The sequence below is a fragment of the Equus quagga genome, chromosome 3 (genome assembly GCF_021613505.1).
Source record: "Equus quagga isolate Etosha38 chromosome 3, UCLA_HA_Equagga_1.0, whole genome shotgun sequence".
NCBI lineage: Eukaryota > Metazoa > Chordata > Mammalia > Perissodactyla > Equidae > Equus > Equus quagga.
Window position 1 is genome coordinate 101,741,881 of NC_060269.1, and position 17,342 is coordinate 101,759,222.

At 35.9% G+C, this 17,342-nt stretch overlaps 1 protein-coding gene across 1 annotated transcript in view; it reads left to right on the forward strand.

Annotated features, from left to right (window-relative positions):
- Positions 1 to 17,342, forward strand: part of LOC124236813 (UDP-glucuronosyltransferase 2C1-like) — a 40,355-nt gene that overhangs the window by 13,629 nt on the left and 9,384 nt on the right. The window contains exons 2-3 of the mRNA XM_046655760.1: positions 9,052 to 9,200; positions 13,586 to 13,717. Coding sequence (XP_046511716.1) covers positions 9,052 to 9,200; positions 13,586 to 13,717 — 281 coding nt within the window. The remainder of the gene's footprint in view (positions 1 to 9,051; positions 9,201 to 13,585; positions 13,718 to 17,342) is intronic.

Below are 17,342 nucleotides of genomic sequence, written 5' to 3' on the forward strand. Positions count from 1 at the left end.
TGATATTAGCTGTGGGTTTGTCATATATGGCATTCATTATATTGAGGTATGTTCCTTCTATACCTATTTTACTTAAAGTTTTTACCATAAACGAGTACTGTATCTTGTCAAATGCTTTCTCTGCATCTATTGAGATGATCATGTGATTTTTATTCTTCATTTTGTTAATGTGGTGTGTCACATTGATTGATTTGTGGATGTTGAATCATCCCTGCATCCATAGTATAAAACCTATTTGATCATGATGTATGATCTTTTTAATGTATTGTTGTATTCAATTTGCTAGTATTTTCTTGAAGATTTTTACATTGTTGTTCATCAGTGATATTGGCCTATAATTTTCTTTTTTTTGAGTTGTCCTTGTCTGGTTTTGGTATCAGGATAGTGTTGGCTTTGTAGAATGAGCAAAGAATCCTCTCTTCCTCTTCAATTTGTTGGAACAGTTTGAGAAGGACAGACATTAATTCTTCTTTGAATGTTTGGTAGAATTCACCAGGGAAGCCGTCTGGTCCTGGACTTTTATTTTTTGGGAGGTTTTTGATTGCTGTTTTGATCTCCTTACTGGTGATTGGTCTATTAAAATTCTCTACTTCTTCTTGATCTAGTTTTGGAAGGTTGTATGATTGTAATAATTTATCCACTTCTTGTATATTATCCAATTGGTTAGCGTATTGCTTTTCATAGTATTCTCTTATAATCTTTTGTATTTCTGAGGTGTCTGCTTTAATTTCTCCTCTTTCGTTTCTGATTTTATTTTTTTGAGCCTTCTCTGTTTTTCTTTCTTTTCCATTTTTTTGAAGAAGATTAGCCCTGAGCTAACATCTGCTGCCACTCCTCCTCGTTTTGCTGAGGAAGACCAGCCCTGAGCTAACATATGTGCCCATCTTGCTCTACTTTATATGTGGGACGCCAACCACAGCATGGCTTGCCAAAGTGGTGCCATGTTTGCACCTGGGATCCAAACTGACAAATCCCAGGCTGCCAAAGCAGAACATGCATACTTAACCACTGCACCACCTGGCTGGCCCCTCTCTTTTTTTTCTTCTTGAGTTTAGCTAAAGGTTTGTCAATTTTGTTTATCTTTTCGTAGAACCAGCTCTTGGTTTCGTTGATTATTTCTATTTCTTTTTTAGTTTTGTTTTAATTTATTTCTGCTCTGATTTTTATTATTTCCTTCTTTCTGCTGATTTTGGGCTTTTTTTTTTTTTGTTCTTCTTTTTACAGTTCCTTTAGGTCCATGGTTAGATTGTTTATTTGGGATATTTCTTGTTTGTTGAGGTAGGCCTGAACCACGTTTAGAACCACTTTTGCTGTACCCCATAGATTTTGGCATGTTATATTTTCATTTTCATTTGTCTCCAGGTAATTTTTGATTTCTCCTTCGATTTCTTCATTCACCTACTTATGCTTCAGTAACATTTTGTTCAATTTTCACATTTTTTTGGCTTTTCTGACATTATTCCTATAGTTAATTTCTAGTTTTACACCATTGTGGTCCCAAAAGATGCTTAGTATTATTTCAATCTTGATACATTTATTGAGACTTGGTTTGTGACCTAATATGTGATCAATCCTGGAGAACATTCCATGTGCATTTGAAAAGAATGTGTATTCTGTGGTTTTTGGATGGAACATTCTATATATATCTGCTAAGTCCATCTGGTCCAATGTGTTGTTTAACGCCAATGTCTCCTTATTGATCTTCTGTTTGGATGATCTATCCGTTGGTGTAATTGGAGTGTTGAAGTCCCCTACTATTATTGTGTCAGTGTCTATTTCTCCTTTTATGTCTGTTAATCATAGCTTTATATATTTAGGTGCTCCTATGTTGGGTGTATAGGTATTTACAAGTGTTATATTTTCATGTGATTGCTGCCTTTATCATGATGCAGTGCCCTTCTTAGTCTCTTGTTACAGTTTTGTTTAAAAGTCTATTTTTTTCTGGTATAAGTATTGCTGCACCAACTTTATTTTCTTTGTCATTTGCGTGGAGTATCTTTTTGTATCCCTTAGCTTTCTGTTTGTGAGTGTCTTTACTTTTGAAGTGTGTCTCTTGTATGCATCAGACATATGGGTCATGTTTTTTATCCAGTCAGCCACCCTACACCTTTTGATTGGAAAGTTAGTCCATTGACATTTAAAGTAGCTATTGATAAATATGTATTCATTGCCATTTTGTTACTTTTTTCTGGGTGTTTCAGTAGTTCTTTTCTATTACTTTCTTCCTCTCTTGCTCTCTTCCCTTGTGGTTTGATGGTTTTCTCTAGTAATATGCTTGATTTCTTTCATCTTACTTATTTGTTTATTTATATATATTTCTGCTTTGTGATTACCATGAGGTTCCTATATAATATTCTACATTGAGTTTATAGTCTCTTTATTTTGATTTCTTTCTGTGAGCTCTACTCTTTCATTCTCCTCTTCCCACATTTTATGTTTTTGAAATAATATCTAATGTCTTGTTTTGTACGTGTCTATCCATTATTCTCTTATCATTTAAATAGGTAATTTTAGTACTTTTGTCTTTTAACCTTCATAGTATCTTCATACACGGTTGATTTTCTTCCTTTACCATATTTTTGCCTTTACCAGGGATTTTATTGCCTGGATTTTTTTTTTTTGATAGTTTTCTTATCCTTATTTGTGGTCATTGCTTTCCTACGTAAATAAGTTCTTTCAGCATTTCTTGTATAACTTGTTTCTTGGTGATAAACTCCTTTAATTTTTGCTTGTCTGGGAAGCTCTTTATCTCCTCCTTCAATTCTGAATGATAACCTTGCTGGATAGAGTATTCTTGGCTGTAGGTTTTTCCTTTTGGCACTTCAAATATGTCATGCCCCTCTCTTCTAGCCTGTAGGATTTCAGCTGAGATGTTCACTGACAGCCTTAGGGGTTTCCTTTGTATGTCACTTGTTGCCTTTTTCTTGCACCTTTTGCCCTTTGTCTCTCTCTTCTCCTTCTGGGATATCTATAATATGAATGTTAGTGTGTTTGATATTGTCCCAGAGTTCCCTCAGACTTTTCTCATTATTTTTAATTCTTTTTTTCTTTCATCTGTTCAGCTTGGGTGATTTCCTCTGGTCTTTTGTCCAGTTCACTGATCCATTCTTCTGTATCATTTAATCTGCTATTGATTTCCTCTAGTGGATTTTCATTTCCAGTGTTGTATTCTTCATTTCTGATGGATTATTTTTTTATATTTTCCAGTTCTTTGTTGATGCTCTCATTGTGTTTGTCCAGTCTTCTTCCAATATTGGTGAGCATCCTTATGAGTTTCTGTTTGAACTCTTTGTCAGGTAGATTACTTATTTCTGTCTCATTTAACTCTTTTTCTGGGGTTTTGTCCTGTTCCTTTGCTTGGAATACATTCTTTTGCCTCCTCATTATGCTTCTTTCTCTACGCTTACATCTATGTATTACGTGAGTCAGTTATGTCTCTTGATCTTGAAGAAGTGGGCTTATGTAAGAGATTCCTTTTGAGACCCAGCAGTGTGCTTCCCTTTCATCACCAGTCCAAATGATCCATGAGTGACTCCTGTGTAGGCTACAGCTGTTCTTCTGCTGTGAGAGGGTTCTTTTACTCCAGGAACCCAGGGAATTTAGTCTTTCACTCTCTGACTGGCTTTTTATAAATCACGTTAGGGGAGCCCCAGCACCACTGGCTACAAGTTCTAATAGCACATTCTTGTTTCAATTTTACTTTTGATTGGGTAGGTACCCAGTGTAGCTGGTTGCTAGGCTCATGTGCTCACAGTTGCTGTAGGTCTCAGGCCTACAAGGCTGTTGACAGCTGTCTTAGGATTGCAGCTGAGTGGGGATAGCCCTAGGCATAGGAGCACCCAACTGTTCCTAGGCTTTGGAAGGTGGGGCTGATCCTCTTTGTGGCTGTTTGTGAAGCACAGGTCTTCTGCTACTGATAAGCTCCACCTCCCACAGGTCCACACACACCATCAACACAATCCTGGTCCATGCACAATTCCCAACCTCTGGGAACATACCCAGTTGTCTGACTGCAGAAGCCCCCACCTCTCCACGAATGCCCCCACAGTTCACATGGTCCTCACACAAACACAGAGACAGACACCCTGGCCTGCCTGTAGAGGATTAAGTCTCCCAGTCTATGCAGGCCTTCAATTAGCCTGAAGGCTGGCTGTTGGGTGGTGCCAGTCCCTAGGTCAGGCTTCCTGGCCTGGCTGAATTGGATTAAATCTGTGCTCTAGTGGGTGTGGCAGGCCCCTGGACTAACAGGTCAGAGAAAGAACTTCAACGGCATCTGCCAGCATCTGGGTCAGCATGCCTGCACTAGGTCATAACAATGTCTACTACCAAAGTCTCAGTCTCTAGAGAGGCCTCACCTCTCACCATGATGCACTCAGAGCCTACCAGGTGAGTCTCTTTTCACCAAAGGACTGTGCAGCCTTCTTTCTTGTGATTTTTAGCTGCTCTTTGAGATGGGTGAATTTGTGCATGGACCCTATAAGAATTGGGTATTTTTGGCTTTCATGTGATAGCTTTTCTCGGGGTATTCCCTACTGAAGCTAATAGCCAGCAAAGCAAAATAGTAGGACACTCATCTCAGTTGTTCTGAGTCTGAAGGGTGCTTATATTGGTAATGGGCCCCTGCTCAGGTCCCCACTCCTCCATAAAGGGCTGCGTACCTTAGTGTGGCTCTCACCTGGCTGGCTGTGGAACTTCATGGCTCACAAATGTGGCTTTTCTTCTCTTCAGAAGGAATTTCTGGCTCTTCTGCCTCAGTCAGGACTGTCTGTTGTTGTAGCGGTTCTTTTCATCCCATTTTCAGTTTTCTCTCCAGGGTAATTTTTCCAAAAATAGTTGTAACCTGGTTGTGTTTGTGTGAGGAGGTGAGTTCAGAGTCTGTCTATGCTGCCATCTTCTCCTTGTTACTAATTTTAACAGAAGTGTTTATAATACCTTATCATTAAGTTTAAGTTTATTTCTTAAAATATTAATTTTTTCCTTTAGAGTTGTGGTCTCTTATTTTGTAAAGCAACAACTCTTTGTTTTTTCTGGTATCTATTCTAACTTTTCTCCAAGAAATCATTCCTCACAACTCACACAAAAAAATGAATGTTTTCAATAAAGTATGCTGCCAAGGAACATGCCATATGTTCAGGGATACATATGACCTCATCAAGACTGACACATTGCATTGAGGCTTTTTCTAGGCATTCTGTGATAGAAGCAGGTGCTTATTTCTTCAAGACTTGACCCTAAAAGAAATGTAGGCAGAGACTGCTGCACCCATCACTTATCCATGGTCAGAATCAAGCAGCAAAAGGCAAAACCGAGAAAAGATAACTTAGAATCTCATCTTGGAGACATTTTCTGAGTCATGGATTAGGCAGTGACTGATCAAATGATGGATCAAAATTGTTTATTTACCTCTGATTCCAACGGTTTGGTACTCACTTTTGGAGGTTCTTACATAGGGAAACATTAGTGATAAGATATGACTCTGTCTGTATTCTTTCCCACCTCTTGGCATTCTAGAATATTCTTTTTTGGGAACATATTAATAATCTGAGAAAGAATAATGAAGATGATAAATAGAAGGAAAATGTTTCTTTGACTCTCATAAATTAAAAAAATGCTGTTAGCTATAGATTGTCATTTGGTTATTCAGAATTTAGGATCCTCACTTTAAAATGTATTCTACGTATATTTTTCTAATTTTTAAAACTATAACTCATAAAGAGTTATTAAGTGAATTATAATGTAGATAAATTCAAATCATTGAGGAAGAAATCAGTAAGATACAAATCAAGTTCAAAAAATATTTTGAAGAACTATTTACAAACATTTTTGGGAAAAAAAGGAATGTTAGGATAATTCTACTAGGTTAGACACAACTCTGGTTAATGTACTTTAGGACAATAAAATCATAATCTTTAGGGGATGTTCTTTTCTACCAGACAAAAATATACAAGTTAACACTACGTTACTGTAGCTGGACTCAAAAGTTCATAGTAAATCAATAACAAATTACCAAGTAAAACATAGAGACAATCTTCTAAAATTTAAATAATCCTTCTTTCCTTGATCAAAATGCCGCGGCATGGAATCAAAAGGGCATACCATAATTTCTTTTGATTTCCAAATTTGGAACATTTTCTCATAATCTCTTCATCCAAATCCATTACTTTTTACTCCTCTTGTCCTATATTGTCCTCATTTCACTAAGATACATTAAGTGCATTAGACATCATCTCAGGAGTAGATTTTTTTTTTTAAGATTTTATTTTTTCCTTTTTCTCCCCAAAGCCCCCTGGTACATAGTTGTATATTCTTCGTTGTGGGTCCTTCTAGTTGTGGCATGTGGGACGCTGCCTCAGCGTGGTTTGATGAGCATTGCCATGTCCGTGCCCAGGATTTGAACCAATGAAACACTGAGCCGCCTGCTGTGGACCACGTGAACTTAACTGCTCGGCCATGAGGCCAGCCCCTCAGGAGTAGATATTTAACAGGAAATGCTATCATCTTGATATGAAAGAGAGTCAATCAACCATATGACTCTGCAGTTCTACTCTGAGGTATACATACGAGATAAATGAAAACATATGTTCACAGAAATATGTGCATGAATGCTCATAGAAGCATTATTCAAAGTAGCCAAAAATAGAAACAGCCCAAACGTTCACAACTGATAAATAGGTAAACAAAATGAAGTATATCCATACAAAGAAATATTATGCAGCAATAAAATGTAGGGAAGTACTGATAGATACTACAACGTGGACGTACCTTGAAAACATTATACTAAGTGAAAGAAGGTAACACATGAGGACACATAGTGGATAATTTCATTTATATGAAATGATATAAGATTATTCTGGAAGAAGCCAATAGAAACAGAGTGTAGATTAATGGTTGTCAGGGGATGTGAAGAGGGAGAAATAGAGCCTGACTGCCAACATGGGATTTTTTCTGGGGAAATGAACATATTCTAAAATTAAATAGTGGTGATGGTTGTATAACTTTACCAATATACTAAAAACTACTCAATTGTGTTTAAAAGAAAGGCTTGTATGATATATCAATTATATCTCAAAGAAAACTATCATTTAAATAATGAGGGAGTGAAACATCACATAAAGAGAATAAGATTATACCCATGGCTGACACCGATGAGCTACCAAAATGGGATAAATACAGAATATAAAACTGGATTTTAAATATCATTGTCATTACCATGATCAAACCCATAAATTATGAATATTTGCTTGTGATCTCTTATACAGATGGATTGTTTTGGTAACTTCAAAATCCCTTATATTTTCTGATCCAACCTTAGTGCACTTAGAACATCAAAGAGAATATTCAAAAGGCCGTATGTTGGGAAACCATATAGTTATTATGATTTCCTCATATCAGTAATACTAAATGCATATTTCAGAAGGACACCAAATCTCTGAATAACCTTCCTTATTCCACAATAACTGAATAGAATTTAGAAATGAAGCTCTAACTCTAAACTAAGGAAAAATGATTTAATTCAGAGTCACTAATTTGAGTTCTTATTCAGTTAATGTTTAATGGTTACCACTTCAGTTGAAGGGTGCCCTTTTGTACTGTTTGCCAACTAAATATGTCAGAAGAGCAAATATTTTGCCTCCAGATTATTATGCAGTGCTATATCTTTACCAAAGAAGACAAAATTTTCTGAAACAGGAACTTTAATTTTGTATAGCAAAAAGACAATCACTTTCGAAAAGTTTGTCAAAAGATTTCCATTCCTGCGATGAACATAGGGGTGCATAGGACTTTTGGACTTGCTGATTTCAAGTTCTTAGGATAGATACCCAGTAGTGGGATGGCTGGGTCATACAGTATTTCTATTTTGAATTTTTTGAGAAATCTCCATACTATTTTCCATAGTGGCTGCACCAGTTTGCATTCCCACCAACAGTGTATGAGGGTTCCTTTTCCTCCACAACCTCTCCAACATTTGTAACTTTTTGTTTTGGATATTTTTGCCATTCTAACAGGTGAAAGGTGATATCTTAGTGTAGTTTTGATTTGCATTTCCCTGATGATTAGTGAGCACCTTTTCATGTGTCTATTGGCCATCTGTACATCTTCCTTGGAGAAATGTCTGTTCATGTCCCCTGCCCATTTTTTGATCCAGTTGTTTGATTTTTTGTTGTTGATCTGTGTTAATTCTTTATAGTGGAAGCAACCTAAGTGCCCAGCAACTGATGATTGGATAAAGAAGATATGGTGTATATATACACAATGGAATACTACTCAGCCATAAAAAAGGACAAAAGCGTCCCATTCACAACAACATGGATGGACCTTGAGGGTATTATGTTAAGTGAAATAAGCCTGATAGAGAAAGACAAACTCTGTATGACTCCACTCATAAGTGGAAGTTAACATATAGACAAGGATAACTGATTGGTGGTTACCAGGGGAAAGGGGGGGCTGGGGGAAGGCACAAAGGGTGAAGTGGTGTACCTACAACGTGACTAACAATAATATACAACTGAAATTTCAAAAGGTTGTAAACTATCATAATCTTAATAAAAAGAAAAAAAAAAGATTTCCATTCCTGGTAAGATGTAATTAGTTATAGTGGCACACTTGAAAGCACCAGAGAAAGATAGATAAATTACAAAAGACATTTTCCAAACACATCAAACGTTTTTTGGAGCACCAAGGGTGAGATAAATTGGAATTGGAGAAGAGGAGGAGACACTGCTATTGTGAGCTGAGGATCACTGCCTGAGTTCCCTGCTCCTGCTGGGAGCATCTGCCAACTCTGTGCAGGGACTAGGGCTCAGGCTTAGCTCAAGCAGAGAGACTGTATTGTCGCCAGGCTTTTTCCATGTTCTGGACTGAAATTCTAGTTTGGTTATTCATAATCTCACTATGGTATACTTTTGATGTGGGGGAGGCCAATTGGATTCACATGTGTTACATAGGCCCAAAATTGGTACTTTAAGAATTTTTCTTAGAAAATTGGATGGTAAAACATTTTGTACTTCACATCAGTTTGTTTTTCCTCTATTACCCTTCCTTTTTATTCAGGAAAACCTACCACAATATGTGAGACTATGGGGAAAGCTGAAATGTGGTTGATTCGAACTTCCTGGGATTTTGAATTTCCTTACCCTTATTTACCTCACTTTGAATTTGTTGGAGGACTACACTGCAAGCCTGCAAAGCCCCTCCCAAAGGTAATTAAATGTCTTTATGTTTGCTTCTTTGAGTATTTGTCTTTTGGAATGATTTCTAGTTTATTATTTAAAATATTTGACGTCAAACTAAAAACATAGACACAGGAATTAATGGACAGTATCCTCTTAGGCTATTATACTGACAGAGGGAACTTTTAACATTAACATGGCAATCATTAGTTATGTTCATCAAGTATACCAGATACTTGATAGGAATGAAATTCCTAGCCCTGAGCTTAGTGGAACCATGAAGTACTCTCTAGGTGATAACTATGAGCCAAAGTGTCATGGATCACTTCCCGATCCAACAACTAATTGTCAGGTCCAGATACTCTAGAATTTTCTTTTCCTTTGTTATGTCAACAGGCTGTGCTCCAAATATTGGCTACTCTGTCAATCTGAGTTCTGGATTAAAGAATATCTGTACCAACAGCAGCTCATTAAATAGACACAGCATGAGAAAGAAATAAATTGTTTTAAGACACTGAGATTTTGTAGTTGCATGTTATTTAACATCATCTCATCTTAGAATTGGAGAATTGTGAGGAATTATAATAATTTGAGAATAGATCAAACTGAGATATGAAGACCTATCTAAAAGATCTGGCAGAAGTGCAGTGATGATGAACAGTTTGGTTTGAACAAAGGAAATAAATTAGGCTAGAGAGTTAATTGAGGGATAGGTTATAAAAAATAATGAGCACTACTAAGTATTCTTTACTTCAAATTTAAGGTCAGTGAAGGATCAATGCAAAATTTTTAAGCAGTAACATGATGCATCTTACCCTTTCATAAAACTTGGCTATTAAATTTTTTGGAATGGAGCAAGATTTGAAGAAGGGAAATAAGCTAAGATATAGTTGCAATGCTTCCTGAAAGAGATTATAGAGATCCAAACTACAATATGATAGTGATTTGAGTAGGAGTGCAGAGATTTAAGAAAGATTTACAAAATCTTTAAAAAAAAAAAAAAAAAAAAAGGGGCTGGCCCCGTGGCCGAGCGGTTAAGTTCGCGCGCTCCGCTGCAGGCGGCCCAGTGTTTCGTTGGTTCGAATCCTGGGCGCGGACATGGCACTGCTCATCAAACCACGCTGAGGCAGCGTCCCACATGCCACAACTAAAAATGGATACACAACGAAGAAGATACAACTATGTACCGGGGGGCTTTGGGGAGAAAAAGGAAAAAATAAAATCTTTAAAAAAAAAAAATAAAAGAAAGATTTACAAAGAAAATCAATAGGATTTGGTTATTGATTGGAGGTGGAGATTAAGGGAGAAAGTTCAAGAACAAATCCTTGGCTTTCATTTCTTTGTATGTCTTTCCTCTATTGTTTCTTTTTATGGACACTTTAGTTGAGCATATTGGCGTTTATTAAGGTAAGGAACAGTTGTGAGGGTAAATAATGTGTTTATATTTGGGCATGCTGAATTTGACATACCAATGCAGTGTCTAGTAAGCAGTTATTGAATTCAGTGTTCTTAATCTCAGGGGACAAGCCTATGTATTATTTGCGATAGACTTCTTTCTATATCCATTTACATTCACAGAAAAATTGAACAGAAAGTACAGAGAGTTTGACCTATCTCCTGTCTTCTTCCCACTCACAGCTTCCCCCCACCATCAATATCCCACACCAGTGTGGCACATTTGTTACAATCAATAGACTAACATTTACACATAAGTATCACCAAAGGCCAGTGTTTTCATTAAGTTTAACTGTTTGTGTTGTACTTTCTGTAGGTTTTAAGAAATGTAAGATGAGATGTATCCACACTGATAGTATCATACAGAATAGTTTCTTTGCCTTAAATATCCCCTGCTCCACTTATTTATCGCTCCCTGCCCCTAAATCCTGGGAAATAACTAATTCTTTTACTCCCTGCATTGTTTTGCCTTTTCCATAAGCAGTGATTTAAAATAATGATGTCAAGGAATAAGAAGACATGATTTTGTATTGGTTAAGTCACCCTGGGTAGACATAGAATTTGGGATGGACCAGAAGACTGTGAGCCAGATGGCAAAGGCTTCTGTGAACAGGGGTGTTGCTGAAAGTCTGACAGGTGACATAGTAAAAATAAAGTACTAAATTTGATGTAATCATATCCATCATTTGTACTTTATGGTTTGTACTTTTCAATGTCTCATTTAAAATATTTTTCTCATTTCTAATATTAGAAAGCTACTGTTTCATATTTTATTTTAATATGGATTCATGTATCCCATTTAGATTTTATATTAATGTATGATATGAGGTAAAAAGTCCCCTCCATTTTATGTCTAAGTAGTGAATATATTTCTATAGCGTTACCTAATAGTATATAATTGACTCAGTGTGAATTTTTCTCAATGGTTGTCTCAATGACTTGTGATATCACCTTATATATAGCAGGCTTTTAGATACTCATGGTTTTTTTTCTGGTCTCAATATTTTGTTTTTTTGTTCACTTTGTCTGTTAGGAGGTTAGTACCACTAAATGTATTGTATATTATTCTCTGATTTAAGAAGTCCCAGTATTTCTTTTTCTCTTTCAAAGTTCATTAATTATTTATAAAAACATATTCTATATAATTTTAAAATATTTGCCAATTTATCAATAAAATTATGCCATAATTGAAAATATAAAAAAATGATATTTTTATGTATTAAGTCAATCCATCTATATCCACAATATGATGATTAATTTTATGAGGTACCCAGATATGTTTCCAACATTTTCTGGATGTTTCTGCAAGGGTATTTTTGGATGAGATTAACATTTAATTAGTGAACTTTGAGTAAAGCGAATTGCTTTCCATTATCTGAGGGAGCCTCACTCAATTAGATGAAGGCATTAATAGAGCAAAAGACTGACCTCTCCCAACCTAATGCAGTGTCTGACAGCAGAAGGCCTTCAGATTTGAGCAACATTGGCTCTTCTTTGGATCTCCAACCCGATGCCCTACCCTGAAGATTTTGGACTTATCAGGCTCCATAATCACATGAGCCAATTCCATAAAATAAATCGTTCTCGATAGATAGATAGGTAGATAGATAGAGAAAGAGATAGAGGGGGGAGAGAGAGATGGATAGATAGATTGATATAGATGGATAGATATACACACATTGTATTGGTTCTGTGTCTCTGGAGAACACTGACTAATACACACAATACATCTCTTTATATATTAGTGTCTTGTTTTATGTCATTTACTAGAATTTGAAACTTTTTTCAATAAAAGTACATTTGTCTGTACTCTTAAGCAGTTTATATTCTTTAATTACTATAGTGAATGATGACTCATTTTAAACATTCACATTGGCTACTGCTGTTGTGAGGAAATATTATTGATTTTTGTGTAGTGATTATGAATCTGACCAAATGTCACTTATAATGGTTTGCATATTGGTTATTTTCATTTCCCAATATTGTCATTCACAGCTGTACAAAGTTTATGTCTTCTCATTTAAATCTGACACATTTTTTTCTTGTCTCATTTGGTTGGCTTATTTTGGTTAGTACTTAAATATAGAGTGAAAAAACTTCCTTTAACTTCAGCATGATTAAACATACTATTTTTGTTTTCAATGCAAAGCAATACATTCCCATAATATTACTGTTCTCTCCTGATTGTGCATCATAGGTATTTCTACATCACTTATTTGATCAGTAAGTTATATGGCTACCTCATTCCTATATGTGTTTGTGGAAATTTATAAAAAGTACAAATGGAACCAAAATAAAGAAAAACTTGAAAAAACGGAAAAACAATGTAAACCTCCCATTAGCATGTCATATTACTGACTGATTCAGCATAAAAGTTAACGATAATCTTCAAAGTACCCAAGGTTAAATATGAAGTGAAGTAGCAGAGCTATTTATCTTAAAGTAGAAGTCAAGTCTTCATTTGGACCATTGAGGAGAGAGTTGGAAAGCAGAATAGAGTATTAAGTATGGTCATTGGCTTTACAATCAACAAGCTTAACTTAGAAATTCAGTTCTGCCATCCACAGCTGTGTATCCTTGAACCAAGTCCTTAATCTCTCTGAGACAGCTATCTCAGCAGCAAATGTATACATATCCCTTAAGATCACTGTGTATTGAAGTTAAATGCTACATATAAAGAGCTTAGCACCTGGCAAAAGATAACTAGTAGTCAATAATATGTAAACACAAAGGCACACCTCAAAAATCTTTAGAACAGCTTGATAGAAAACTTCTGTTTAAACCATTTTTAATTTGCCTAATAACCAGCGATTTCAGGTCATATTTCATACTTTAAAATGGTTAATGTATGAAAAGGTAGAACTGGTTTAGTAACTGAGACACATTGAGAAAAGTGTACGAATATTGTATTCTCATAACTCTAGACTTTCATATTACAAAGAGTCTTGTTTTCTTTACAGGAGTTAGAAGAGTTTGTCCAGAGCTCCGGAAAAGATGGAGTTGTGGTATTTACTCTGGGGTCAATGATCCAAAACCTCACAGAAGAAAAGTCTAACATGATTGCATCAGCCCTTGCCCAGATTCCACAGAAGGTCAGATAATCTTATTTTTTGAGGGGCAGCTAATCTAAAATCCATGAATGTCTCCTTAAAAGTATACTTTACAAATGTAGAAACAGCTATTGGTATTGTTAGTGTCAATTTAACTGGTTCTTAAAGAAAAAATATTAAATGTTAGAAGAAGATAGCTAAAAACATTTGACTGCTCTCTTGCTTTGAATCTGGCGTTACTAACAGGAAAGCATTGCAGTATTTTCTTTAACTAGTGAATTACAACTAAATCTGACCTCAAACAATCTGTCAGCTTTATGGCTAGGTTTTAAGGCTTCCATGTAATCTAATCTAGTTTTGTTGTTGTTTTTTTCCTACAAAGATTGACCCTGAGCTAACATCTGTTGCACATCATCCTCTTTGTTGTTTTTTCCCCCTCCCTAAAACCCCAGCACATCATTGTATATCCTAGTTGTAAGTCATTCTTGTTCTTGTCTGTGGGATGCCACTACAGCATGCCTTGACGAGCAATGTGTAGGTCTGCACCCATGATCTGAACCAGTGAACTCTGGGCCACTGAAGTGGAGCATGCAAACTTTACCACTCAGCCACAGGGCCAACATCTCTGGTTTGCTTTTTAAGTCTGAGGCATACATAGAGGGTACAACTAGCATGACAGAGAATAAAGGAAAAGATATTCAAAAACACAGCCTCAATTCACAAGGTCCTTGGGACCATATTTCCTTATAATCAATGATTTTGCACGAAGCCTTAATTGAGTCTGGTACTGATAGCTTAGATTCTTGGAGTACTTCTAAATAGTGATTCTTCTGTTTAAACAGTTAACACCTTTAGCAGGGGCAGGCCCGGTTGCCGAGTGGTTAAGTTCACACACTCCATTTTGGCAGCCAAGGGTTTCACTGGTTTGGATCCTGGGCATGGACATGGCACCACTTGTCATGCCACGCTGAGGTGGCGTCCCATATGTCACAACTAGAAGGACACACAACTGAAAAACATACAGTCATGTACTGGGGTAATTTGGGGAGAAAAGCCAGAAAAAGGAAAAGAAGATTGGCAACAGTTGTGAGCTCAGGTGCCAATCTTTAAAAAAAAAAAACTTTTAGTAATATAGTAAAAGGTTTGCACAGTTCATGATATGATGCTCCTTTTAGATTTTTTGTATTAACATCATTCTAGATTATAACTGAGTAATGTTTTTCTCATACTGCCAGGGATAATGTTCCTTTCTAGTTTTAGGCAAAATACCAGAATATATGTCATTTAAGTTCTAAATGATCATAACAATACTTGTATTTATATCCAAATTTCTTTCAAAAGTTGTTTGCTGAAGTAATACTCATTTAAGCATTTAATCTAGAAAGGATCTTCATAAAAATATTCAATTTTCTATTACATTAAAATACAGTGATTAGAGGTGACATGAGGATGGTGTAGGAAGAACCAAGGATCTGCCACTTAATCTAAAAACAATTATATAGGCAGAAACTGTTTGATGTCACTATTCCGGAACTCTGAAGTCCATCAGAGCACTCACAACTTCCAGGGGAAAGCTTGCCTGTTAAATAGTGATTAATTAATGTTGGTCAACTTCAGCCTTTAGAAGAACAGCAGAATCAAATCCTCCATCTCCCAGCCCCAAGCCAGGCAAAATGCCTGTATTCCTGGTATGATTTGTGGAGCCAAGGTTGGAAATAAGGATCATATCTTCCAAATATTGGGCTTCTGTATTCTGATTGTTGATTGTTACCTTTAATCACTGAGGTAGAGGCCTGGAAGTTGGTCATAGTTTTTTCAACCCCCACAAGCTAAAAATACTTCAAGAAATTTAAAGGAGCAACACTGTCTCTTTTTTTTTCCATATTTCCTTTTTTCTCCATTTAGGAGAAAGACAATAAAGAATGAGACCACTTTAAAACATCCTCACAGAGAGTAGAATTTAGAAAGCCATGTGCATGTCCAGCAAGAGACACAGGTTAAGAAAAGATCTGAGAAGATGTACAGCTTTCACCTCAGGCTGATTCCTGGCAAAGAGATACCCTGCAAGAACCAAAAAAAAAAAAGAAAAATCAAGCCACAAGGAAAGAGGAGAATCTCAAATCCAGAGTTAATACATTATAAGAATCCAACGTCCAGTTCTCTACAAAAATAGCAATGCATACAAAGATACATGAAAGTATGGCTCACTCAAAGGGCCAAAATAATGTGAGAGAAAGTATCCCTGAGGAAGCTTAGATGTTGGAATTACTAGACAAAATCTTTGAAACAATTGCCTTAAAGATGATCAAAAACCTAAAGGAAGATATTGATATAAAAAAACACAATATAGGAACATAAAGAAAAGATCAATAAAGAGAAAGAAACTACAAAAAGAACAAAAAGAAATCTGGTGCTGAGAAGTATAATAATTCAGATGAAAAATTCCTCTTGGATTGAAAAGCAGACATGAACAGACAGAAGAAAGAACTGGCAAACTTGAAGACAAGATGACACAAATTGTTGAGTCAGAGGAACAGAAAGAAAAATAAATGAAGAAAAGTGAACAAAGCCTAAGGGACTTCTGAGACACCACCAAGTGGAAGAACACACACACTATGGAAGTCCCAGAAAGAGGGAAATGGTCAAAAATAACATTTTAAGTAATAGTGGTTGCAAGTGTCCCAAATTTAATGGGAGAAATGAATCTAGAAATCCAAGAAAATCAACAAACATTAAATAGGATAAACTTAGGGATGCACACCAAGACACATTATAATCAAGCTGTTAAAAAGCAGAGAGAATGGTAGAGTCTTGAAAACAACAAGAGAGAAGCAACTAATCACAGAAATGACCTCCATTTCTCATCAGAAACCTTGGAGGTCAGAAGGCAGTAGGATGATATTCTCAAAATGCTAAAACAAAAAATTCTCAACTGAGAATCTTACATCAGGCAAAAATTTCCTCAAAAACGAAGTATAAATTAAAACATTCCCAGGTAAATAAAAGTTGGGGGAGATCATTACCACTAGAACTACCCTTCAAGAAAGGCAAGAGGTAGTCTTTCATGTTGAAATGAAAGACTACTAGATAGTAACACAAAACCATAAGAACTAAAGATCTGCAGTAAAAGTAACTACAAAGGCAATTATAAAAGCTAGGAATATTGCATTTTTGGATGTAACTCCATATCTTCACTTTCTCACTGATTGAAAAGAAAAATGCATAAAAAACAATTATTAACCTGTATTATTAGGAACACAGTGTATAAATATGTAATTTGTGACATCGTTAATGGAAGGGGGGATGGAGCTATAAAGGAGTAGAGTTTTTGTATGCTATTGAAGTTAACAACCAGATGGTCAAAGGATAAATTACAGGGATAACTTAAAAATACTTTAAAATGAGTGAAAACTGAACAGACTGAACTTATGAGATGCAGTGAAAGCAGTTCTCAGAGGGAAATGTAGAGCTGTAAATGCCTATACTGCAAAAGAAGAAAGACCTAAAATCAATAAACTAATTTATATCATAAAGCATTAGAAAAAGAAGGCAAACTAAACCCAAACCAACCAGAAGGAAGGAAATAATGAAGATTAGAGCAAAGATAAATAAATCAGAGAATAGAATAACAACAGAGAAAATTAATGAAACCAAAAGTTAGTTCTTT